Source organism: Acipenser ruthenus, chromosome 1, assembly GCF_902713425.1.
Source record: "Acipenser ruthenus chromosome 1, fAciRut3.2 maternal haplotype, whole genome shotgun sequence".
Lineage (NCBI taxonomy): Eukaryota > Metazoa > Chordata > Actinopteri > Acipenseriformes > Acipenseridae > Acipenser > Acipenser ruthenus.
In genome coordinates, this window is record NC_081189.1 from 100,090,924 (window position 1) to 100,117,039 (window position 26,116).

Consider the following 26,116-nt stretch of genomic DNA (forward strand, 5'->3'; position numbering starts at 1 on the left):
CGGTGGGGACACTGCTGCTGTACCCTTGAGCAAGGTACTTTACCTAGATTGCTCCAGTAAAAACCCAACTGTATAAATGGGTAATTGTATGTAAAAATAATGTGATATCTTGTAACAATTGTAAGTCGCCCTGGATAAGGGTGTCAGCTAAGAAATAAATAATAATAATAATAATACTTGTGGCACCGGATAAGCACATTGCTTACAAGTTATACAAGTCCTGTGATCTACATTGTCATGTTAGAACCTAAATACATCCTTGTAAATGATTTTAAAGCAATGTAGACCTTAAAGGAAGTCTTTGTCAATGTTTTATTATCATATACTAGCTAAACTGTTGTAAATTGGAACTGTAAAAGCTGTATTCATTATCCTGTTTATAGCAGTCTGTGGAACTACATGCTATACAGATGTTGGACTAGCTCCTGTTTTTCCATGGTTTGTCAGTTTGCATCATAAGTGTGGAGGAACCATTATAAACTGTTATATACTGGGGGGGGGGGGTCACAGCAGCCAGTTGTTTTAGAGTTCTCTAGTTTTTCTTTAGTTTTGTGTTCTCTCAATATTGTACCCCACCCCCACCCCCACCCCCACCCCCATATGGTCTGAACTATTATAAACATGTTAAGAAATTAAGAATGAGGGGAGGCCTTTGGCCCATCAATAATGCTCGCCCAGTTCCAAGCATCTGACTGATCTCATTTAGTATGTTCTTAACAGATCCTAATGATTCAGCATTAACAACGTGGCTTTTGCATGTTGTATGCTTAGCTTAATATCACTATAAGGCACCTAGTTTGTGTCCAGCTTTGACTTGATACAACGCAAGTCATAAAACTGCTTCAAACGCAAAGATGAACATGAACCTTGTTGACCGACATACTGTAACTACTGTCGTGTTGCTGCTTTCGTGATGCAGAAACTGTAAATATTTATATACCGTGTGTTAACGGTATATAAATATACAAACTGAATGCATATATACAAACTGAATGCATTAATGTTGTCTTGACACTTATTTTATAGAGAGACTTAAGTAATACAGACAATAACCTTCATCCATAACTAAAAAACGTTTACCGTATTTACCATTTTATTTGTTAAACAGTGTTTACTATTAGTAATATTTCCTGTGTAATTTAAAAAAGTTATAATAATTTACAACTCAAGTGAAATAAATTACATCACAGCTTCTTTGAAGTTCTTGATCAAATGTTCTCATATTCAAAATGCATAACGTAGTACATATCACACCCTTAGAGACACACTGTCACTTCACAAATAGACTTACACAATTTCTCAGTCTGGCTCTGGAGGTATGGTGTATGCCCTAGTAAACTGGCATACTTATTGACTTGTGTCAACTGACATTTATTGTTTTAGCAGAGCAGCAAGGACCCCCTATCAGAATGACAATGTACCCCAAATACTACAGACAACACACGTCATGTGAAAGCTAAAACCCTGAGGTTCAATTCTAAAACGATTCAACCAAATCTGCTGCTTTTTTAATCAGTACATTGAGATGAGGACATCTAAAATGGATCCTCAGGGCTTAAGTTTTCAAACAATGGATGTTGTCCTTTTGAGTACCTGGGTTGCTATAAAACGACAAAAAAAAAGTTATTTTGCAAAGCTTGCATAGAGAGCAAAATCGTTAACCAAGAACACTTTCTCATTAGTGTGTGTGTGTGTATATATATATATATATATATATATATATAACACACACACACACACACTGTAAATCTATGGAGAGATTATTTGCTTTTCTTTTTCTTCAGCTTGCATTTCTTTCTTCTTGATGTATGTGTAAGAGTAGATTTTTGTGCCATGGCTTTCTCCTGCAGTCCATTCCGTTTTTTCCCTTTCCTTCTGCAGGTCAAATTGAACATCCCAGTTAGGTAGAGATAGTCATTTTCTCAACAGTCCATATGCTACACATTCAGGGGCTATTTATTCAGATAAGGCATGATAGTGCAATATTAATTTCACTTGTAATACATACAATATTAACACTCTCAGAGCAGCTCAGTTATATATACCAATATTCAAAAAATGAACAGAACTCAAAGAAGAGACCACAATACAAAACCACAGCATTAAACCACCTGATATACAGTGCCTATAGTAAGTATTCATCTCCTTGGCCATTTTCAGTTTGTTGTGTTACAACCTGAAATCTTGATGCATTTAAATGGGATTTTTTTTTCCTTTGATTTTCACAACCTACTCAACACTTTGAAGAGGCATGAGAATTTTTATTGAGAAACAACAATTAATTGTCTTGGTTAGATAAGTATGCACCCCCCTGAGTCAATACTTGGTAGAACCACATTTGGCAGCAATTACATTTGTGAGTCTTTTGGGGTAAGTCTCTACCAGGTTTGCACATCTGGATCGTGCAATATTCGCCCATTCTTCTTGGCAAAATTGTTCAAGCTCTGTCAAGTTGGATGGGGATCGTTGGTGGACAGCAATCTGCAAGTCTTGCCACAGATTCTCAATCAGATTCAAGGGCTTTGACTGGGCCACTCTAGGACATTAACTTTCTTGTTTTTAAGCCACTCCAGTGTCGCTTTGGCTGTGTGCTTGGGGTCATTGTCCTTCTGAAAGGTGAATCTCTGCCCTAGTCTTAGGTCTTTTGCAAACTGAAGCAGGTTTTCCTCATGGATTTGCCTATATTTAGCTCCATCCATTTTGCCCTCTACCCTGACAAGCTTCCCAGTCCCTGCCGATGAAAAGCATCCCCATAGCATGATGCTGCCACCACCATGCTTCACAGTAGGGATGGTGTTACCTGAGTGATGTGTTGTGTTGTGTTGGGTTTGCACCAGACATAACGCTTTGCATTTAGGCCAAATAGTTTAATTTTTGTTTCATCGGACCACAGAATCTTTTGCCACATCATTTCAGTCTCCCACATGCCTTTTTGCAAATTCCAAGCGGGATTTTACATGGGCTTTTTTTCAGAAATGGCTTCCTTCTTGCCACTCTTCCTGTTGAGAGTTTCTTCCATCTCAGCCATGTAGGTCTTTCAGAGTTGTCATTGGCCTCTTGCTGGCTTCTCTGATCAATGCCCTCCTTACACGGCTGCTCAGTTTGGGAGTACGGCCTGCTCTAAGCAGATTCTGGGTGGTGCCGTATACCTTCCACTTCTTAATGATCAACTTGACTGTGCTCCAAGGGATATACAATGCCTTTGAAATCTTTTTATACCCCTCCCTTGATCTGTGCCTTTCCCAGAGTTGTTTTGAAAGCTCCTTGGTCTTCATGGTAGTATCTTTGCTTTGAATGCAATACCCAACTGTGGGACTTTACAGAGACAGATGTATTTAATCTGAAATCATGTGAACCACTTTCATTGCACACAGATTTAAGGACTCTTATTGTGTGAATCCTGAAGGCAATTGGTTGCACCAGAGCTTATTTAGGAGTGTCATAGGTTTTTATTTTTAATTGATCTGTTCCCCCCCCGAATACTTACTATAGGCACGGTAGGTCTGATGTTTAAAGCTGGTAAAAGAAAGGTGCTCTGCGCAGGTGAGGTCACAATCCAGAAATACCACACTAGCATTTTCTTTCAAATTAGTATTTTGCTAGCCCCGATTTCAGTTCTAGAGAAATTCACCCTAGCACTAAAATTGCATTGCATTTTAAAATAAAATGGTACTCACTGCTTGTTTTGTTGTGGCACTGCCGTGCTTGGACACGCCCTGCGCTTGTGGTCTGTGCTGCCACAGATAAAGCAGCCAGCTGGAAGCCTCCCACAGGAATGATCCCTCAGGGCACAGTGATTACAAGCGCTACAGTGAACCCAGGCTGGGAAGCAAACATTTATTAGATCGAATTTATTTCACTAGATTTGAATAGAAAAATACAAAAAGCAATGTAATATCTCATATATAAAAAGGATGGAGACTAGGCCAGCCTGAGGCTTCATAAGACACCAAACTATGTATATACTTTGTGTAGTGGTTGAAATGACAGGTAGGGAAGATTACAGCAAACCACATGTTTTTTTTATAATATGGCCCAACACAACACTGCTTCTGTCGCCTGCTGCAGTTTACACTGCCACATAATCACTACATGACAGGGCAGGTACAAAGATACATTGTTATGATATTAATTGGCTTACATGGTTTTACACACGTGTTGCACAATGAGCAGTGCTTCCACCCTCTGCCATCCTGAAAAAAATAACAGCAGGATTAATTTATGTTAAAGCAGCCTGAAATTATATATATATATATATATATATATATATATATATATATATATATATATATATATATATATATAATTTATTTATTTTTTAACTGGAGTACTGCTAGGTTCTTAATTCAATTTGTACAACATTGGTAATCCTTACAACCTTACAACAGTGGTGATTATATATTTCACTCAATTGATATTATTCAAAGCCATAAGAAAATAAAAAATAAAAACATTAAAACATTTAATATATTCTCACAAATGTTTAAAACATACTGTCAAATAAACAATAGTAATAACTTTTGCAGTCCACTAGATGAATACATGATTACATACCTTGGATGTACAGGCACTGCAGATATCACAGTGTTTGTTTTCTGATGAGACATATCTCTGGCAAAGGGAACAGAATCTGAAAACAGTAGATTTAGTCAGATTAACACAGGAGGGCAGATGAACAGCCTGCTATCATCTCAAGCGGCTTAGTCAAATACCAGCCACTATTTTGTTCCCTACAGGAGAATGTTACTACCAGTACCAGAATGATGATAGAAGCTCAGGGCTGATCTGGATTAAAATGCTTTATTAACGTGTAGTGAAATGTGTGCTGAGATTCTTACCGGTAGCCCTCCACTGCAGGAAGAACAATGTCTCCAGGTGACAGGTTAGTGAATATCCGAACCGGAGATTGTCTGCGGCCAGTCTTCCCGTGTTTGTAAAGTGCGTGATTTTCATAGTCAACCTGAAAGCATAATTACAATGATAATCCATCAGGTGACAACAAACACAGTAAATCAGAGGTCAAACAATACAATTCATAATATGAATTAGCTTTAGAATCAAAGATAAAATATTGGATTTGCACATCTCTGTTACACGCATCCAAATTGACAAATCTGAAAACATCTCCCATTGGGAGTTATTATAAATTGGTAGCTTTTTGCTGAAACTAGAAGTAGTAAAAGAAGAAGAAATAACTGTCCTGGAAACATCTATAGCATCATGACATTTCTAATTTAAGCACCACTTTTTTCATACTGACATCACCTGGAACATCAATTTGAATACAAATAAGCTTGCATTTAATGCTTGAATTTGACAACTGTAATGGAAAAAATATGTTATTCCCATCAACTGTATATAGTACATGTATAACATGGCCTCACCCTCATGCAAACCTTTAAATTGGAGAAAACTATACTCAAGCAATTATATATTTCTTGCCAGAACATGCACATACATTATTCCTTCCCTGCCTTGATCTACTACTTTGCGTCTTGCATACACTCTCTCTCTCTTAGTGACACATTGATGATTTTGAGAGATTTCTAAACATTATAATGATTTTGTTGCATTCTGTTTTTGATAAAAACGGAAAAATCCATAAACAGAGTTACCAAATGGTTATGACTTTCTATAAATTAGGCAGAACAAATGATCCGTCTCAGAAAACATGTACTACTGTTTTGTTACTCACACAACATCCTAAAAATGCAGGATTTCCTGTTTCTGCAAACAGTAACCCAAACCACAAACATATCTCCAGGCACTGCCGTCTATAAGGAAGTGTGCTCATAAATAAGTAACAAAGAGAAAAGAATGATAGCATGAAATTTAAAAGAAACTTAAAACAGGACGACAGAATGTCTGCGTAGTTGCTGGAGTGGTCTGTCGTGTAGGCTGTTGAACAGGTATTGGATTGAAAGTGAACTATAAGCCTTTCAGTAACCAAACTGACATTTTGTACAACTTGCATTACCTAGGAGTTGTGCCTGAAAAGACTACATCTGGGATAGCCCCAAGGAAGGTGAAAAGTTATGGGTTATAAATCAAAAGGAATGTATTCTGTAGTACATGAGTTAATCATTCCTTGTGCAGTTTGCATGCTGCAGCAACAGCATCCATATTGTCCATATAGATGATATAGTAAAATACTGCCTCTTTAATTTATTCATTGTGTAATAATGCATTGTTTCTGTTTTGTTATTAAATATTTCCATTAAAAAAAACAGTTTACACTGACTGCAAAATGACACATGGCTTTGAAAGCACAGCTTAGTGTCACTTTTTAGCTTGAGCTGGACTGTTTGACTTTCTGTATCAGTACTAGTGTGATCTACAGAGGTCTTGAAAGAAAGAAAGGGAGTGAAGGATAACCAGCTCTGTCAAGGGACCATAAACTGACTGACCAGCTCCAACTCAATGTACGTAAATGTGTGTACAATGCAGACCATGTGATTTTAAATTTGAATTACATTCTAAATTGTTTGGCCAGTTAGTGCATCTGCGCCATTCTGTGCCAAAAAGTGTGTTTACCTGTAACACAGTTTGCATAACGGTGTGTTTGAACAGCCTTAGGAAACACTGTAGGATACAACTGAAATTCCTGCAATACAAGTCACTGCCATCTAGTGGCTGATGAAGGACACTGCCGTTTTCTTTCTTTAAAATGTACAAATGTACTGAATAGCAATACAGTTGGATTTAAATAGTTTTTAAAGATAGGGAAATGCTAAATATACATTTCCTGTTTCACCTTTTAATCTAAAAGTGTGGCTGTATTTTTAATCAGCTATATTTTATCAATATGTATCGTTTTGGGAAAATACATCTACTGGAAGATATCTGGCAAATGTACACCTCACAGAAGAATCAAAAGAATGCACTATACCTGGTAATCTAACATTGTAAATGTTGGGAAACACTCCTTGATGCGAGACTCAAAGAAATATGGGAATATCCAAAACATGGGCATCTCCTGGATACAGTTTTCTAGGTAAAGGAAGAATAGATCTTTAAAAGGGAAAAAAGCCAGTACTGACTAAAAATATTACACCTCTAAACAGGTCTATAGGTCATACTTGAACTGAAAAATTGATTTGTCTGTAAGAAAAACAACAATATCTAACTCTGTGTAATAATATATTTTTTTAACTTAAAAGGCAGTTCAATACAAAGTACATTTCATTATTTTTATTTTCAGTAAATTGATAAAACCATGAACCATACAAACTGCAAACAAAATGCTGATTTCCCAGTACATCCTTGAAGCCCATTTCCCAACTCAGACATCATTTATCGATAACTCTGTTGACACCTATTATGATCTCTGCAATTCCTTGGTTTGGTATACAATTCAAAGTTTTAAAATCAATTGCGGTACAGACCTGGTTTCTTTTGGATTTTCCACTCTGCACCAATTTTATTAAAACTGTGGGCCAAAGGCTTAACTAGACCTCCAAAAGGTGGGTCTGTTACCATGACAACCCGCTCTCTGTTTTCTTCAAGCAGGAAGGTTCTGCAAACGTCTTCTGCTGACTGAAAAGATACTGTATTACAAAATATTGCAAAAGTAAATCGCTTACTGTACAAGTGGTAAAGGGTCTAGTGAGATTTCAAAAACATATCTGCAGACTGGCTCACCACCTTTCTCCAGTGACAGGAACATAAATAAAAAAAAAATGTAAATGTTGATCATTTACCAATTTGGATGGGTACACAGTGATTGAAGGTGATCCTGTGTTGTAAGTGGAAGAGGGCTTGTCATTGGTTTGCGATTGGACTCTTTGCTATTGGAGCAGGGACAGACTGAATGGTGTGATCTTGATGGTGAGCTTTTTTTCTAATAGGGGAGGAAGGAGTCTTGCTAGGAGATAAAACACAACCTCTGCTGACTTAGGTTAGGGGAGCTCATCCGTTCACTCAGATGTAGAGCCTTCATTTTAAAGGCATCAGAAACGCAACCTTAGAAACTTGCTCTTAGAAGGGCTGCATAGCAGTTTCAGCCACTCCAGGGTTTTCTGTGAGTCCAAATTGTATGTAACAATGTCCAATTAAGATCAGGTGTCTAATCAAGCTCACAGTAAACTCTAGAATGGGTCAAATTACTGTGAAATGGAAGCCTTAAAATATACCCCGTAGTGACACACATTTAACTTTCTCTTCAGAGGAAAAATGACTACATTTGAAATGGTTACTGGCCTGAATAAAAAAAAAAGAGCTCACCTTTCCGCTGAAAAAATGATGGTTAAACATGTTGTAGTGGCAAAATTCCCCCTCTTGATAAAACTGGGAATACCTAAATATAAAAGAGGAATTAGCCAGTCAGAGAAAATTATTACTACAATAGAGTATACCCTTTTCATGATCATCAGGTGCAGCAGCATCTAATCAATTCACCACACTATGATTGCACCCCAGTCTTTTCTTCCCTGAGCCTTCAAACCACATTTAGTAGGAATATTGTGTCCCTGCATGTGAATATAAAACTGGGATGCTGCCAAGGTCTGGTTGAGTGCACAGATGAGTAAACTAAGGAAGAATGCAGAAAACATTCATTTCAAGGTTAAACACGTTCAAAAGAGCAGTTTCAACTTGACTTTTTATACCCTTCTGGTATAAGTCTGAACAAACATACAATATCCAAAATAGTCTAGGATATGCTGCTACTCGCTTATAACCCCACCTTCCAACCAAATTCCTAACTCTAACAAACAACATTGCTTCCAGGGGCCAGCACAGAACACTCACTAACAAAGTAAGTAAAACTATTTAAGAAAAGGAAACATGAAAATATGTAGATATAAACCTTTTTTCCTATATACTTTTTCAATTTGATCCATTCTGTAGTTACTTTTATTTGTGCATGGAATGCTACAAAACAAAAGGAGTAAAAGGAAATGTGCTGCTGGCAATATTCTTCCCAAATGCAATGTTTCTGGGACAACTACCCTTCCGCATTTAAGAACACAGATAATGCACCTAAATTCAAATTTCTTATTGATACTGGTTCTAGATGCAGACAACTACAGAATACCAAAAGTAGTGCCTGTTGTTATCTGTAAAAGGATGTATAATGCAGATTATAAAAACTGCCTATTTTCCTAATAAAGTCGATGAAACAGGGTGACTAAATGGGAAGAAACAACTTTGGTGGCCAGCTGCATAACATACTAAAGCTACATTTTGCCCTTTGTTTTTATTGGGTTTAAGGGTGTTGCAGCAAGACTTAACACACTTAAATGAATTCCTTAGATAAGGGAAATGTACCCTTAAGTGTTTTACTTACTCAGTACTAAACGGTGTGGGATCTAAATACATTGTGAAATAATGCCAGATTTGTTCCTATTTTTACTATTTAAATGGTTGCTGTATTAAAGATCAATTCAATAGATGCCAAGGTGTTTTGTGCAATCATCCACTGGACCTTTATTTTTCTGTCAGCTACAGTGACAATGGCAGAAAAGGAGCAAGAGAAGCCTTTGGACAAGGACCCGGAACAGCAGTGTGGTGTCTCCACCACTGCACATGGCAACAGTGCCCAAGCCAGTAACAGGATTCACGATTTCAATCTTCAACCTCAACACAGCAGTGAATGTAATGATCCATTCCCCCGATCTCCAAAACTGGGAAGAGCAGCAACAGGGAGAAACTTAGAGGTACAATATCTATAAAAACCAGTAAATCCATAAATCTAATTGAACTACTTCTGAGTGAAGTCAAAAGATAAATAGCATCTCAATTTTTCAGGTTTAAGAGTTTTGTTTGACAAAACCTCCTGACAAATAATGCACTGGGGCTTGGGTCGTCCTTGGAGGATCAAGTAAATGTAAATACTAGTGCTGGTCCCAGCAACCATTATTTCATGTAGAACGTTACTTACCCCTTCTGGTGGGCTGAAACGGGACTGGTGGCACAGTCGATAGGATTTAGAGCATTTTGGTTAAATATGACAGCGTCAAGAACAGACTGTACACATTCCTTCCAGAAGTAGTGTGAATAGAATTTCCTTTTGGCATGTAGTCTTGTGAGATATCAAACCTGGCTGAATAAACCCATATAATAACATGGAGCTGAAATTGATCGTTTACAATACGGTACAGTTCACAAGTCAAGCTATATAGCCTCTTTTTGCTTCATATTAACTTCTGTTACTAATACTATATGCAGCTAACCTCTCTAAAAACTTCTTAAAATAATGGTGCTACTGTATTCCTATACCCCTGGCAAGACTGTAGCACATATATTGTTGAAAATGAAAAGCACTAAACCTGCAGTTTTAAAGTTTTATTTATTATTTGTATTTAGTTATTCAAAACCGAGTTAGGAATATTGAATGCAGTGCGCTACTTTTATGCCGAACGAAAAGGCTGGGACAGCCAGATTTTTTTTTTTTTTTTTTTAAATAATGCTGGCTAAAAAAAAAAAAAAGTCTTGGTATTGCATCAAAGGGAGCTGTGGAGTAGTGGTTAGAGCTCTGGACTCTTGACCGGAGGGTTGTGGGTTCAATCCCCAGTGGAGGACACTGCTGCTGTACCCTTGAGCAAGGTACTTTACCTAGATTGCTCCAGTAAAAACCCAACTGTATAAATGGGTAATTGTATGTAAAAATAATGTGATATCTTGTAACAATTGTAAGTCGCCCTGGATAAGGGCGTCTGCTAAGAAATAAATAATAATTTATAAACACATCCATAATAAAAGAAAACAGATAAAGGGGAGACTATATATATATATATATATATATATATATATCACATGATTAAAGCTATTTGTTGTGTTGCTTAGTAATATTGGTAGCACAACGAGTGATTGTGTATAAATTGTTTTTTGCAAGATTTGCGTAACCAAACAGTTGTTTGCAGACCACCTGGAGTTTACTCGCAGACCGCAGGTTGGGATCCACTGTGCTACTGCATGTATCTTAAGTTTTAAAACTGAACGCACACCCTTTTACAAATTCTGTGCTTCACACAGGATGCAAGGTGTGCAGTTTACATGTGTATCATACTCCAAGTCACAACCTACATGAATACTAACCCGTTTCTCTTGCAGCTGTCATCAAAAAGTAACGTTAGAGTAACGTTAAAAGTATGATTATTCTACTAAGCATTACAATTTACTTTACCCCTCTACCAGAGGGGCGCATTTTACATGGGACTTTAAATGAAACTGCTTGGTTATGTGCGTATCATATTCCGAAAATTACAGTGCATTGTATAAGATTTAAATGGGTAATTAGATAGAAACAACTCCCTACTAGACAACAAAAAAGAAAGCTGGCTATGAAAGACACGACAACAAGTACTGTGTAGTATATCAGTCTTCAAATCCTAGCATGGCTTTGTTAAACCACTAATATATAGATTGGATGACTTTTAGGCAAGGCTGTCCCATCACCTTGAAGAACTCAGTGCTGAAAAAGCAAGAACTGAAGCTCACATCCGGTCTTTAAAGAAAAGAAGCCTTGACCTAAGAGTAAGTCATTTTCCATTTGTAATGCATTTATAAAAACACAGCTGGCACTTTTCTTGCTTGAATATCAGATGAAGCACACAAAATATTTTCTTTTTTTTCTGTATATTTATATGAGCTACTCTCAGAATGTATCAATACTTAATTTTATTACAGAATTGCCCAAATACAAGTATTTCATTTTGACATGCTGATGCACTCTAAAAACTGCTGAAATCAAAATACACTGGCAGCACAGACAGGATTTGTGTACAGTACAGTACGTTAACTTAGTAACACCGATACCGATGCGGAGTCCAAACACAAAATACTTGGGCAATACTAGAAATATGTTTCCATTTCCCTTCTGTGTGATGGCCATCATCAAAATAAAAAAACATCATTAATTGCATACTCAATATAAATGCTTGGTAGTTTTATACAAAACAAATTACCAACTGCAATCTACCTTACGTTTAACTTTATTATTTTGTAGGGTACTGCAGATCTGATGAAACAACAGATCTCTGAAAGATACGACACAATAAGAAAAGCACTGCACAGAGACGAGCAAGCTACCTTAGAAACTATAGAAGAAGACAACAGAGTGACCAGTGGTAGGCTAAACAAAGTCATCAAGGGATGGAGTGAGCACCTGGCCCAGGTTCAAAAGGAATTCAAAAACATACAAAAATCCCTGGAGCAGACCAGAGCTGGCTATGCACTGCAGGTCAGTGGCGTTTCTGTTTTTTTTTAATTATTAATTCATTTCAGGGTTTGTGTGGTATTACCAAGTACATTTAAAGGGTTCAACAGTTACTGTATGTGTATGTGTTACTCAGCAGTGTAAGCAAAACTAGGGCAGCAGTGTGGAGTAGCGGTTAGGGCTCTGGACTCTGGACCGAAGGGTCGTGGGTTCAATCCCCGGTGGAGGACACTGCTGTTGTACCCTTGAGCAAGGTACTTTACCTAGATTGCTCCAGTAAAAACTCAACTGTATAAATGATAATTGTATGTAAAAATAATGTGATATCTTGTAACAATTGTAAGTCGCCCTGGATAAGGGCGTCTGCTAAGAAATAAATAATAATAAACTCAGCAGGTGAGATTTTTCAATCATTAAAATCGCAAGCCTTGTAATTTAACTCTCATCTGCACTGCGGACAGCATGACTACACAGCATTTTGAAATAGTTAATAGATTTAGGTATTTCTACCAAGCTTCACAAGGTTCAGTCCGAAGATAAAAACATGAGACAGATAAAAAAAGGAAGTTTAGTTAATGACTCAAATCACTGGGTATCCATGCTTTTCTGGAGGTTTATGAGTTTTTACACTTACATTTTCTATACACAGGACCTGCACCAAATATAGTGCTGTTTATTAATACAACTGTTAATTGAATAATGTCTTTATAACACTGCTGATTTTTTTTTTTTTATATATATATAAAACAGGACATCAGTGTTGAGCTCAGGTAACATTATCTTTACTATTTTTTTATCTATTATCTACCAAAAACTAAGGAAAATCCATAATGTTTTGAGATGTAAATATTTTTGCTTTTTTTATCCATTACATTAAATGTACAGTATACTAGTACTGAAAATAAACTATATAAGTAATACTAAAAGTAGTATTAAAGTTATAAATCAACATGGCAAATGTTTCAACAAGATCAAGGTATTTAGAAATATATTAGGTGGTTATAAATTATAGTTTTCAGCCATTATAATAACATTTGGTTTAGAGGAATTGTACCCTTTCAGTTTTATTTCCTGTACTTCCTTACTAATGTTTTATAGTGTTGTTCAACAAAACCATGTTGTACACCCTTCCAGCTATCACAAGAAAACTGAGATTGGGGAGTTGGGGATACAAATGAATGAATCAAGAATTCAAAGACTGTTGAAAATCTTGCAAAATATTTCAAAAGATCTTGAAGCACAATTGAAACGAAAATCATTCTTGCTGGGTAATTATTTATATATATATATATATATATATATATATATATATATATATATATATATATATATAATTTTTTTTTTTTTGACATTTTAAGAGATGTATGCATCTAAAAATGTAATGCAGAATTATGATGTGTTCTGTAGAACCAAAAGTCTGGTGTGAAATACGCCTTACTCCTTGTTTTCTCAAAATTGATTCACAAATCTGTGTTCTACCTAATCAAATAACATGAAAGTCTGTATCTCACCAATTCATTTTTCAAAACCATTTACAATCAACTTGCGTTTTCTATTGCAGTAACCCTTTTTACACTTCTGAAAAGCTCTGTAATTAAAAGTGATCTTAAATTATTTGTTTTATCTCAGACTATTCTACGGTCACCTTTGACCAGAATACATCACACAAAAACCTGATGGTGTCTAAGGATCAAACCAGCATGTGCTTTACCAGTGAACCACAGCCAGCGGCCGACAATCCGCTTCAGTTTGATAAGGTCTGCAGTGCTCTTGGCACAACAAGTTGGCTCACAGGAAGGCACTACTGGGAGGTGGATGTCAAGTGCTGCTCTGATTGGAGTGTCGGAATAGCCTACAGGACAATTGAGCGCAAAGGAAAACTGAAAACTGCTAAGCTGGGAAGAAACAGGCACTCCTGGTGTATCGAGCTCAGGGATAACCAGCTTTCAGCCTGGCACAATGATCGTCATATCAGCTGTGGGATAAGGCATCCTACTTTACATCGAGTCGGTGTGTTTGTGGATTACGAAAAGGGCCTCCTAGCATTTTACAATGCCAGTACCATGAAGCCCATACAGGAGATTTCTTGCGTGACAGGCGCAGTTTTTGACAGAATGCGCCACCACTTCACCGAGCCAGTCTTGCCTGCTTTCCGACTTTTCCCCTCCCATTCCAGACCATCCACACCTGACCATATTGAAATCTGCACCCTGGACAAATAGCTCACAGTATTTGGGTGCCCTTTTATCACATAAATAAATGATTTTCCTTTCCATACACCTGCCTGCTAAGCCTTAACTTCTATCTCTTGTAGAAGAATACAAGAGATAACCAGTAATGCTCCAATTGTGTGCTTATTTTTATACTATACAAAATTTATATATATATATATATATATATATATATATATAGTCTATTTGGAAACTATAAGTAAAATGTATGTTAACAAAAATACAACTTGTGTAGTTGTCAAAGTAACATAATATCAAGTATACAATTATTCTACTGGAATACTTACTCCATGCATTATCCATTACAGATGCACATTTCCTTCATGAAAAAAAACAACATACATTCAGCTCTTTAAAGTACACATATAACCATTGCTAGATACTGCAACTATTTTTTTTTTATTCTGTAGGACCATAAGAGTATTTAAACGGTTAAACTTTGCTGTAATGATCTAGTACCAGAAATAAAGTTGAGGAGTTTGTAACAGTGTAGCTTGGAAAGAAATAGGACCCAGGTCACCAGAGTAACATCTGAGACAGGCCCTCCCAAATTCCTGAAGCCTGGATTAAGCCTCTGAATCAGTAAAAAACAGCAAGCATGGATGCACCTGGTTCTCAAGGTTGGTTGTTGCAAAAAGGCACAGTTCTAATTAGGAGAGAAGCTGGTCTTTGTTCCAGTGAATTATACAGTCAGTCAGAGAAAGGAAAGAGCAGCTGACAACAGCCTCACCGATTAGCTCTTCGCAATATTCAAAAGGAACATCACAGAATTTGGTCAGAATTGTGAGAAACTTAAATAATACAAAAAGGACATAAAGCGAATAATACCAACAGGATCGCCACTGAAAAAGAGGAAAGGTCAGCAATCGTTGAACCAATACATGAATGAACTGATCTGGCCTGCCAGCACCGGTCAAATTTACAGCAAGATTTCTTATATACTGGGCGAGACTGGGTTTGTCTGACCAGGAATACAGACAGACTCTACTGCAAGTGGAACCACAGACAGCTGAATCATACCCTGCATTGACTCTGCAAGGCAAAAGAGATTTAACAGAATCTATATGTGGGAATGTAATATTATATATTATATAAAAATATATATACACACACACACACACAAGCAGAGACAGAGAGAGTTATAAAGTATCAGGGTGTGGCCATAAGTTGGGTCAAGTGTAATTCTGATGGAAATAGGGCAGCAGTGTGGAGTAGTGGTTAAGGCTCTGGACTCTTGACCGGAGGGTCGTGGGTTCAATCCCCGGTGGGGACACTGCTGCTGTACCCTTGAGCAAGGTACTTTACCTAGATTGCTCCAGTAAAAACCCAACTGTATAAATGGGTAATTGTATGTAAAAATAATGTGATATCTTGTAACAATTGTAAGTCGCCCTGGATAAGGGCGTCAGCTAAGAAATAAATAATAATAAATAAATAATAAATAATTTAACAGTCAAACACAGTGAAAAAAATTTAAGCAATCTACTTTCCGGTAATTGAAATTGGTGCTGGAATAAATATAGAATGAATAACAACTATAAAACAGATTGTTAGAATGATGCATGCTGATTGGTCCGTCAAGGTTCCAAGTCGTTACAATATCCAGCACAATGTCACAATTAGGAACTACTTTGGAACAAAAGCAAATCACTGCGCCACCAAAATCAAAGAAAATACCTGCTGTCATGGAAGACACTGAAGACATCAAGATGTCTTGTCATTTTTTATATTAATATGCACTACGAACCAGTTTACTATTTTAAACAAGACACTGTTCCGGTATTTTTATTTTCAGTCAGTTTTATTTTCCTCCTTTTAGATCAGTCGTCGTTTTGTGAAACTGACTCTTCTATTAATTTTTAATTGTGGATATTTGATATGTTTCTGCAGTATTTACATTACTACACGTGATGTCTTAACCATCCGACTCTTGCCTTTCTTCAGTCTCTCTTCTCCTTTACCCCACACTCACTCTTTACAGGTACACAAATGTAACACTGACGTGCTAGAAAAATACTCAAAATTAAATTAATACCACAAAACAAACAAATTGGGCTGTTAAATGTTTAAATGACTTACTTTCCAAAAAAAGGGACTTAAAATGAATTACTTAATTAATAATCTTCATCCTAACAAAACCTTAAACTCTTACACTGTTTGGTATACACTAGAGCCAATGGGAGTGAATTATCTAGAAACAGTGTTACATAGAATATGCAGTAAGGGCTCACAGATATACTAAGCAAGTTTTTTTGATAGTTAATTAAAGGCAGAACAATGACCTGAAACACATCTAAGCAGGGTTTTTATAGTTACTTACTTAGTTACATTTAACTTAATATCAATAGCTAAATTTAATGTACTGATTATTTTGACACAAATTAACTTTCTTACTTCTGTACAGTATTACTGAAATCACGTTGATAAAATGTATAGACTATATAACCGTGTTGTATTGTTATTGTGTATTACTGAACTCACTTTGATCAAATGTATAGACTATATAACCGTGTTGTGTTGTTATTGTGTATTACTGAACTCACTTTGATAAAATCTAGACTATATAACCGTGTTGTGTTGTTATTGTTTGACATTTTCCAGATCTTGAGCTTGGTTGTTAGTAATTAATAATTAAGAGGGCTGATTAATTAAAACCATTACACATATCAGCTAGTTACTCTTGATTGGGTATTGTACATTTATTTAATTGTTAATACTTCCCACAATTCAGATAATAAGGGGGTGGGTCATTCTGTGTCAATTCAAACAGCCATGTCACCATGCCGCTCAGATTTTTATGAAACATAGTTATATAAGGATGAAGAAATCTAAAACTCTCAACTCCAAATAGTTTCCAAAATATAGCATATCATAACTTGGGTTTTCCACCCTGCTTTTGCCTCCCAGAAGTTGTGAAAAATCACACACATTTAGGTAAAAAGCTAATAACTTTTAAAATATTTATGATAGGGCTACACAATTTTCAATATTATTAGAGTTTTAGCCATATATTCCAAAAAACACAACCAGAAACTGTCCAAGTTATACATTTCATGGCTACATTGAGGTCCAAAGGTCATCTTTTTTTTTCCCCCCCAGCAGTGAGGAAGTTCCACAGATGTGCACAAATGAAGATGTGGCATCAAGTTGAGATTTTCACACATGGGAGTCTTAATAGTTGCATTTATGCAAAAACTGCAGTTAACAATTAACATGTACATTAACAATTAAAAGTCTTAGACATTTTTGCATGTTTCTACTCTTTGCATTTTTCGCATCTCAATCGCGCCTTTCTATTGACATATACATAAAAAAAGATGTACTTTTTTTTTTTGGAAGCTTCTCATGCCCCCCTTGGATTGCTTCATACGCCCCCCTGTTGAGAACCACTGGGTAAATGTGATGGACTAGCCACCACAACACCTCCCACCAGCTGCCCATGCACAGTTCACCCTGAGTTGCTGTGATCACAAGTTCTTGGAGACCCTGATCAACGTGAACCAAAGACCGCTAAACAACAAGCCTGGCCTCCCCCCACCCAAACCAAGCAGCATAAACAACAGTCAAAGCTGCAACAACAGCAGAAAACACCAGTGGAGACGCGGAGTAAACTGCTGATGCTCACAACATCGATATACATTGTAACTCCTGAATGTGTCTAAGACTTTTGTATAGCAGTGTATGTTGAATTAAAAAAAGGATAAAACAGGTTTATTGAAAGAAAACTAATTTTAACTATTTAAGGTAATTGAGCTTAACTAAGATTTAACTTGAAGGAATGATTCAACGTTTTTTCAGCTTTTTATACTTGTCTATCAATCAGAGTAGGAACAGGAAAACAACACAGGATTTGATCAAAGGCACATGGCATTCATCCAGCTGAGTTGGCAATGACAGCATGCCTGAGGGTCCAGGCTGCAGACTGTTGGTATCAGAAGCCTTTTGAGAGACTGTTACCTGCACACAGGTATAAAGTCATCTTTTGAAAGACGAAAACATTTCCAATTCCTCTTTACTCAGAGGCACACACTTGAGGAGGCTGCGGGTACCTGTGATGGTCTTGGCAACTGACAGGCACTGCTCAAGTATTGTCGATTGTTGTTTAACAGCTTCAGTAGAAATGTAAAACAATTTCACTGCCTTGATGTTTTTCTCAGCCCATGTGTACAGTTGATGGGGAGTCAATATTTGGTTTAAAGCAGTAGCTTGCAAACTGGCTCTTACTTCAAGTCGTTTTACTGTTCCACCAATGCCGTCGCAGGGGCTTTTTCCATGACCAGTTGCAAAGGAGTTCCACTCCACTTCAGTATCAAAGTCCTCCTTGTGGTGGCAGTTTTTTTAGGTTCTTGCAGTTCTTGTATTGTGCAGCTGCTCCACCACTGAAGTAGTTTGACTTCATGCATTACTGTGGTAATAAAACAGTGTACTGTAGTTGCTCCATGATCCAATTCATCGCTCACAACACAAGCCAAGGCAATGAAGTTCATCATTTTCTTGTTGGTGGTAGTACGCTATAAATGGATGGTGTTGCTTGGGACATCTCCCAGTGGAAGCCCTGTACTGCATCTTGACGATAAATTAACACTTTTCTGCAAAATCTAGCAGAACAATGAGTGAACTTACAGGAAGTGATATCTTCAAGTCCTCAAGATATGCAGCCTGACTTTGGCTATAAAGTGGTGCTGAGCTGCCTTGTCCACTGCATGTCTGTGGACAAGGTCTGTGTGCCATGAGTCCACTGCTTGTATTGGATGATGTCTTCATCATCCATCTCAGCTTCTTCAAAGAGCCTCTGTAGATAAGCTGACAGATTCTCTACCCCAGGGCATTCAAGGGAGCGATGGATCATGCGCTGCCTTCTCTGTGGAGCATGCCAGTTGCAGGAATAGTTCCTTGTAATCTCATTTAGCTGAAAGTGCTGAAACCAGTAGCCTTATATTTTAATGAATCTCACATATGCGACACTATGCGTACCACTTGCATCTACAGTCCAGCACCAAGGCGGTCGCAGCTCGCATAATTTTGAAAATCCAACCCCAAATATTGGAGCAACAGAACTTAGAATGATTGCTAACACCTAAGACAGGGAAATGTAAAAAAAAAAAAAATACGACTGTACTGTAAGAAAACACTTCAAGGTACTTGCTCTTCAACTAACTTACAAATCCGATATAGAAAGGCTAAATTAAGTGAATAATGTATAGATTAATTAGTACAGAAAAAATGTGAAATAAATATCAAGATATAAAAATCACTACTTTCAAAACTATGGATAAATAAGTTGAAGTGTTCTGTTTGAGCTCCTACCTTTCATCACTGCCTTGTGAACTGAAAAGTGATCACAGCACTTCACCTGATGGGTTGAATATCTCTGTAGAATCACTGCCATGTGATGATGGCACACAGTTGGATTTTTGCTTACACCAAGTGTGCCCTGCGTTTTGGATCACTAGAGCAGCACCTTTTTATTTTCCTCTCCATGATCATTAATAAACAGCAGACACACGGTCCTTGTAAAATGTATTTTGACACTCCTGATTAAATGTCAGTCCGATAGAGCCATCCCTACACAATGACTTTTCAAGCTTATTATAATGTTGGGACTGAAACGATTTACAGTTATTAAATAAGTTCTTAAGTGTAGTTAGACTACCTATTTCATATAGGGGTGTCACCCCATGCATTCTGTGCATTTTGCATTGTGGCACGTCAATAATCAATAGTGGAAGGATTAAAAAAGTTCTAATACTGCTAGTTTAGTAATTATAAAAATATTAAAAAGGTCAATAAATGTAACTCCTGTGTTAATATCAATGGTACATTCCTACTACGGTAGACTAGAAAAACACCAAATGTTATTGGAAACCACAAATGGGCAGTTATGTATAAAAGAAACAATGGAACTAAGCATATATTTTTCTCCTTCAGAAATAGAAGGTAAATACTGAAAATAAACTGTATGTCCTATAGTCTTTATCATTCAATGTTCTGTTTTATTTACACACAATAAGTGACAAAATTAAACCAGGAACCAATGTTGGACTATAATAATATATGTTATAAATTTTAAAAATGACCAATAAAAAAAATGTTTAATTTATTGTACCATTATAGAATAAATAGAGGGATTCATTGCATAGTTTTCTTTTATTTAGAATATAATTTAGAGCTTTAACTAATTTAAACCCATAAATAAAATCCATAATGTATTTTTGAAAATGGGAATTCCATCTATTTATGCTATTCTGTATTACCTGAAATCAATGTCCAGTAACAGGCTCTTCATTACTTGATTATTTCCAGCCGAGTTCCTCATTTTAATCAGTTCATGGAGCCTGAAACAAGTCCACAATATAATACAAGTCAGTAGTACGTATACAATCCTAACAGGGTACAATTATTATTTGCCAATATTGCGCAAAAGGTATTCCTGTTATACAACAAATCTGAATCTACCTATATAGATTTAACCATCTTCATTTTCTAAACTAAATGGCAATGAAGATGTCATCTAAGATAAATATCAATATGAAATAATCTAGAGGTTATCGATCATTTCTATACATACTTTACAATTATAATGATCACTCAGAGGGCTGTTACCTGCAAATGTAATGTTTAAAACACTGAAAAAATATGTAGTTGAAAAAAGATTGTTGACTAATGTGTGTAGCTACCTTAAGCAAAACCACAAAAGGCCAGACACGTATACAGTAAGTAACTAAACTATGCAGTCTATTACACATTGCTAGCAAAGTCCCTGTCTTTCAAGAGGCAGTTCAGTAAGAGCCGCAGTAACTCCATGGTTGCTGAGATATAGGTGGTGGAAGCCCCTTCGTACAATTACACTTACAAAGTAGTTTGTTTTGCAAGACACTCAGAATCAAACTTGACTAAGAGAATCACAGGATACAGTTGTGAACCAAGTAGGAGGTCAATATCTCAAAACGATAAGTCTATCAAGGCAACCAGAAATCTAATGACTACAACCATATTAGGTCACAGGTCAAAGTGAAGGGTACCATTTATTTTGCCCAAGGAGTTTTTGTAAGACTGAAAGTCTGAAGGCACGATCAGAGACATGGTATTTGAGATATGAGCTGTCAAGGAATGACAGAGAGGCTTGACAACAAGCTGCAAGGTACATACCTTGGTGTTCCAACACAGAGCACCTTTACAAATCCAAGGTTAGCAAACAGATCTAACAAGAAATGGCAGCTCCGGTCGGCAAACAAATACTGTGCATTAGTCTTTTTATTTTCCAGCGGATGCAACAACTGACTTGGCCTTCTCAGCTGCGCCAGAGAAACATCAGCCAGAATCTGGTGTGCAGTGTGCATGGTCCATTCATCAGGGAGTAACAGCAACTGACAGTCCCGACAAAATCTCTTCTGAGCCAGTGGCAGTGATATGAACTGCCTGTATCTTGGGGAGACAGAAAAGTAAATTTATTGGGGGGAATGGGTTTGTAATAAGTCCTAACTTATGGGGTGTGCATTAACTACAGCCTCACATTTTAACTGAAATGTTATATTGAACTACTGTACAAAAACTTGGTCTTACAATAAAAACTTCCCTTTCCTTATTTTCCACCTGAATACAATCTAACAATGTCTTTTTCGCAGCCGTTTAGTCCTGCCTTAATACTATAGTCAGAGAAGTTGCTACTCTCAATGTAATTAGCTACTGCGTTCACCAAGTCTTCTCCCACTAGTATAAGGCTGTTAAAGTTTTTTTTTTTTTTTTTTTTTTCAGAGAGGTAAATCGGTATGTTAGGTTGAGGGGGACTAAGGAGACAAGAAATCCTGATAACATGCGAACTCAAGCTGTGTAGCAAAATTGCTATGCATATTCTTTATGCATTCATTTTAAATATTATGCATAATTCATATTTTTTTCAACGCATAAAACTCCCATCACACAGCTTATCTGGAGCGCTGTATATAGTGGATAGAAGAGTAGTGGTTAAAAAAAGTTGGTTTTACCTTGAGAGGTACTCTTGGTGAGTATATGGAGGTTGTTTTATTTTGTTGTTTTCTTCTCTGGCCAAAAGTCTAACTTCTGACACCTGAAAATTATATTTAAGACATTTATTTTTTTAGTCCAACCATTATTTTTGTTTATTAACTGTAGCAGTTGTATCAGACAGAGCATTTTAGGACTGAAAAAAGCTGATAATGGCTGAGACATTATATGACATTAGCGTTACTTTTGAAACCAAAACCCCAGTTTTTAACCATAGGCAAAAAAAAAAAAAAAAACATTCTAGGGTTGATTAACAAGCAGGCGTGAATGCTCATTAATGTCTGTTGAAATAGTAAGAATCCCTGTTAAAATGTGCACCCTTCTATGTACTGTATGTATAACCCTTTAAGACACAAGGGAACTGGGGCTCATGGCTTGTACTGTCTCCCTGAAACCTAGATACATCTCAAAAAAGGTTTCCTGGTTGAAAAAAATGAAAAGCCAAAATAAAATGTGGTACAGTGAAGAAAATATAAAAAATGTTTTTGGCAGCTGATTCCTCACCTTCTCATCTTCCCACTGGAAAAAGTTACAGTCCCTTCTATCTCTGCAGGCTGAACAGGCATAAAATCTTCTACCCTGTTCCACTCCTTTACTGGCCTTTACAAACAACAGAGTAGGACCTTAAATATGAACAGAAGAAAGCACTGGTAGTCAATTGCCATCTATTGAAGTTGATTACATACCCTCTGACATCGCCAGATAAAACAGATGCATCACTAGCCTTTATGACATGAATTGAAATGTTTGATACATATATTAAAGAAAACTTAATAAAGAAAGAAAGAAAGAAAGAAAGAAAGAAAGAAAGAAAGAAAGAAAGAAAGAAAGAAAGAAAGGCGCATACATAGGGTTACCAGATATCTCGGAAAACTGCAATTGTCTTAAAACTGTAAAATTGTTAAATCGTCTCGGGTTTGCTATTGTATTCAATTATTATATATTTTTAAGTACAAAACTGTACAGTGTGCTCAGCAAGTTAACATCAGAGAAGTTTGAAAAGTAAAACAAACACTCTTCATGGATTCTTTGTTTAATCATTCGAGTAGATCAAAAGTTATTGTATTTCTTGCTCTTATTGTATTACTTGTATTGTAACACTTGAAATGTATTTGCTTACGATTGTAAGTCGCCCTGGATAAGGGCGTCTGCTAAGAAATAATAATAATAATAATAATAATAATAATAATAATAATAATAGATCACATGTTTAAATGGTAACAGCTGATCTAGTTCTTCTAATCTGGCTTTTTTGTACATGTAACATGTTTTGATTAGGTGACAATAGAAAGAAAATGAGTTGTATGAACTGCAATAAATACACACCCGATGTTTAATTTTTAAATTGTGATCATTGTATACTGTTATTTTAACAGATTCAGAGTTGCTACAGCGTAAGTGAATTGAAGAAAAAGAAAAATCTCTGTTGTTCTCTTCGTGGGCATATATAGTATAGTACCTATTAACACGCATGCACCTGAATGCAAAAAGAACACCACCAGTTGAGTTACTGGTAAATATTACATACCATGGGGGCATGACGGTGCTTTCTCCAGTCCCTCTTCGTTTAGTATAACTTCTATACCTAGAGTTTCTTCTTCTGACATTTTTTTTTACTAATTAAACTATGTCAATAGATATATTAATAATATTTATAAAAATGTAAACTAGACGCAAAATCATAAAAACACTAATTTACAGGACGCCGCCATTTTACCACATGTATCCCAGATCCCTTTGCACAATCAATGAGACACGCACAGAGTCTCTCAGTCGAATTTGGTGATACACTGTAGTCTTTGGAATAACACACAGGCGCCACCTAGAGTGTACAAAACAGGATAATGAGTAGAGCTTCGAGCGATGGAAACCCTTACTTACTTTTAGCACAGAGTATATCTGGGTAGTTTGCCAGCTCGTGACATAAAAATGGCTTAAAGTCGTTTTGATTCAAATTGATTATTTGATTGTAACCGGGTGGCCCACAATTATAATTTTTTTTTTTTCTTGAAAAAAATAGTAATGGCCAACTACTTTGTACTTTTTATTGCAATTTGATTTGTGTGTTGTTAGTGTTCATTTACAGTATCCCCTATTACATTTATAACAATCTAATTGGGAATGAAACATTTAATCTTGTATAGTTTTGCACGCAATTTATCTTTGTTTTGATACAGTGTTTTGCTTTTTGCATGATATAGTAATCAGGGCCTGGCCACAGCCACAAGCTAATCAGTTGTATTGAATAGGCAGTAGGTGGAAAGCATACCTCTAGTGCAGTGTAACAGTTTTCCGGGGAAGCTGGTGTTCAGAGAATCTGTTAGCTGCATTTGGTATAAAGAGGTTTCGTGAGTGGATATGAATTTTCATCCTGCTGCCTGTCTGCTGTACATTCTGCTCATTGTTTGTAATTCTGTAGCGTTCATTTTGATCAAATGTCTTTGCCCCTGTTGTTGTTTTTTGGAGGTTTGAAGAAAAAGGATAATAAAGTGCCTGACATTTATGCAGCCTCCACTGCTACCTCTAGATCATCACTACCCAGGACCAAGCTCATCGATGTTTATAATCCTGGGTCATAGGGACCTTAGTAGCATTTTGTCTGGGTTAAAAAGTAAGAAGCTTGTAAATGTATCCTTTCCCTTTTCCTTAAACTAATTGTAACTAACAAAAAATGTGTTATAGAAAACATGCAGTATATTTGCTTTCTGGTACTTCTTTAGGTTAAATGTTTCAATTTCCTCTGGGTTTTTACAGGAAATATTATTACTATTTATTTCTTAGCAGACGCCCTTATCCAGGGCGACTTACAATTGTTACAAGATATCACATTATTTTTTACATACAATTACCCATTTATACAGTTGGGTTTTTACTGGAGCAATCTAGGTAAAGTACCTTGCTCAAGGGTACAGCAGCAGTGTCCCCACCGGGGATTGAACCCACGACCCTCCGGTCAAGAGTCCAGAGCCCTAACCACTACTCCACACTGCTGCCCAATATGTTATACTTGCACTGATTTGGTCATTTCACCTCCACACTGTCTTCTGAGTCAAAGCATGTTACTTATTGACTGGAAGGAAGCAGGTGAATGGGATGAGGACAAATTCACCCACCAGGTGAAATGACCCAGGAAGTGCAAGACCGTTTAAAAGCATGTCTTGCAATAGAGATTTATTTAATCTAGAGCAGTACCAGATATCATGTTTTCAAAAAAGAAATGCATGTTTGCATGTGTTTCCTTTGAAACTATACATTTGAGACCTATGTAATAAATGTGCATGGTAGAGAAGTATATGGCACTATTGTATTGGCTTCAATCACTTTAAAAAGTCACCCACTTTAAAAAGTCACTTTTGGCACAATTTGCTCAGATATATGGGTCAAACATCAGCTCATCATTTACCATGCAGTTACCAAACTGTATTTCATAATTTCTGACTATTTCTACAATTAAAGTATTCTGGGTTTAAACTTTTTTTTACTGGTGTCCTCTTTAGCTGCAGGTTAAGTGACTTGACCAGAGTGGCCCTGTCCACACTATGTCGTTAAACTGGCTTAAAAGTGCTAAATACGATTAGAATGCATCAGAAGTGTGGACGGTGTAATATAGAACTACATTTTTTCTGTATCCTTGTGGCAAAGCAGTTAACAGTGTGCAGGTGCAGGAATGCAGCAGTGATCAATGAACAGTCAGACAACGATA

The 26,116-nt window shown here is 36.6% G+C and overlaps 2 protein-coding genes across 3 annotated transcripts; one reads left to right on the plus strand and one right to left on the minus strand.

Moving 5' to 3' along the window:
• Positions 1–1,071: 1,071 nt before the first annotated feature.
• On the minus strand, positions 1,072–24,264 carry zcchc4 (zinc finger, CCHC domain containing 4). The gene is made up of 13 exons (XM_034035574.3): positions 23,942–24,264; positions 22,918–23,036; positions 22,374–22,456; positions 21,538–21,813; positions 20,643–20,723; positions 8,224–8,296; positions 7,386–7,536; positions 6,890–6,990; positions 4,839–4,960; positions 4,555–4,630; positions 4,142–4,193; positions 3,678–3,822; positions 1,072–1,875 (listed from the first exon to the last, which is right to left on the minus strand). Exons 1-13 carry the CDS (start codon positions 24,018–24,020, stop codon positions 1,761–1,763), a joined length of 1,473 nt encoding a protein of 490 aa, XP_033891465.1. The 5' UTR covers positions 24,021–24,264; the 3' UTR covers positions 1,072–1,760.
• On the plus strand, positions 8,647–17,059 carry si:dkey-219e21.4 (E3 ubiquitin-protein ligase TRIM62). 2 transcript variants are annotated; one of them, XM_034035576.3, is made up of 7 exons: positions 8,647–8,755; positions 9,442–9,656; positions 11,380–11,475; positions 11,948–12,181; positions 12,908–12,927; positions 13,292–13,425; positions 13,787–17,058. In XM_034035576.3, the coding sequence occupies exons 2-7, from the start codon at positions 9,453–9,455 to the stop codon at positions 14,377–14,379; spliced, it is 1,281 nt and encodes a 426-aa protein (XP_033891467.1). In that variant the 5' UTR covers positions 8,647–8,755; positions 9,442–9,452; the 3' UTR covers positions 14,380–17,058. The 2 variants fall into 2 exon arrangements, with proteins under 2 accessions (XP_033891467.1, XP_033891466.1); XM_034035575.3 differs by having other exon boundaries at positions 8,668–8,755; positions 9,448–9,656; positions 13,787–17,059.
• Positions 24,265–26,116: the final 1,852 nt, after the last annotated feature.

Excerpts from the sequence above, each read along its gene's own strand:
- si:dkey-219e21.4 (XM_034035575.3), top strand. Across the intron at positions 9,657-11,379 it reads CAACAGGGAGAAACTTAGAG|GCAAGGCTGTCCCATCACCT; the intron begins GTACAATATCTA and ends GATGACTTTTAG. Across the intron at positions 11,476-11,947 it reads AAAGAAGCCTTGACCTAAGA|GGTACTGCAGATCTGATGAA; the intron begins GTAAGTCATTTT and ends ATTATTTTGTAG.
- zcchc4 (XM_034035574.3), bottom strand. The coding sequence starts at position 24,020 with ATGTCAGAAGAAGAAACTCTAGGTATAGAAGTTATACTAAACGAAGAG. Across the intron at positions 20,724-21,537 it reads CTCTGTGTTGGAACACCAAG|GCTCCATGAACTGATTAAAA; the intron begins GTATGTACCTTG and ends GACTTGTTTCAG. Across the intron at positions 3,823-4,141 it reads CAACACGTGTGTAAAACCAT|CCTGGGTTCACTGTAGCGCT; the intron begins GTAAGCCAATTA and ends TTTGCTTCCCAG.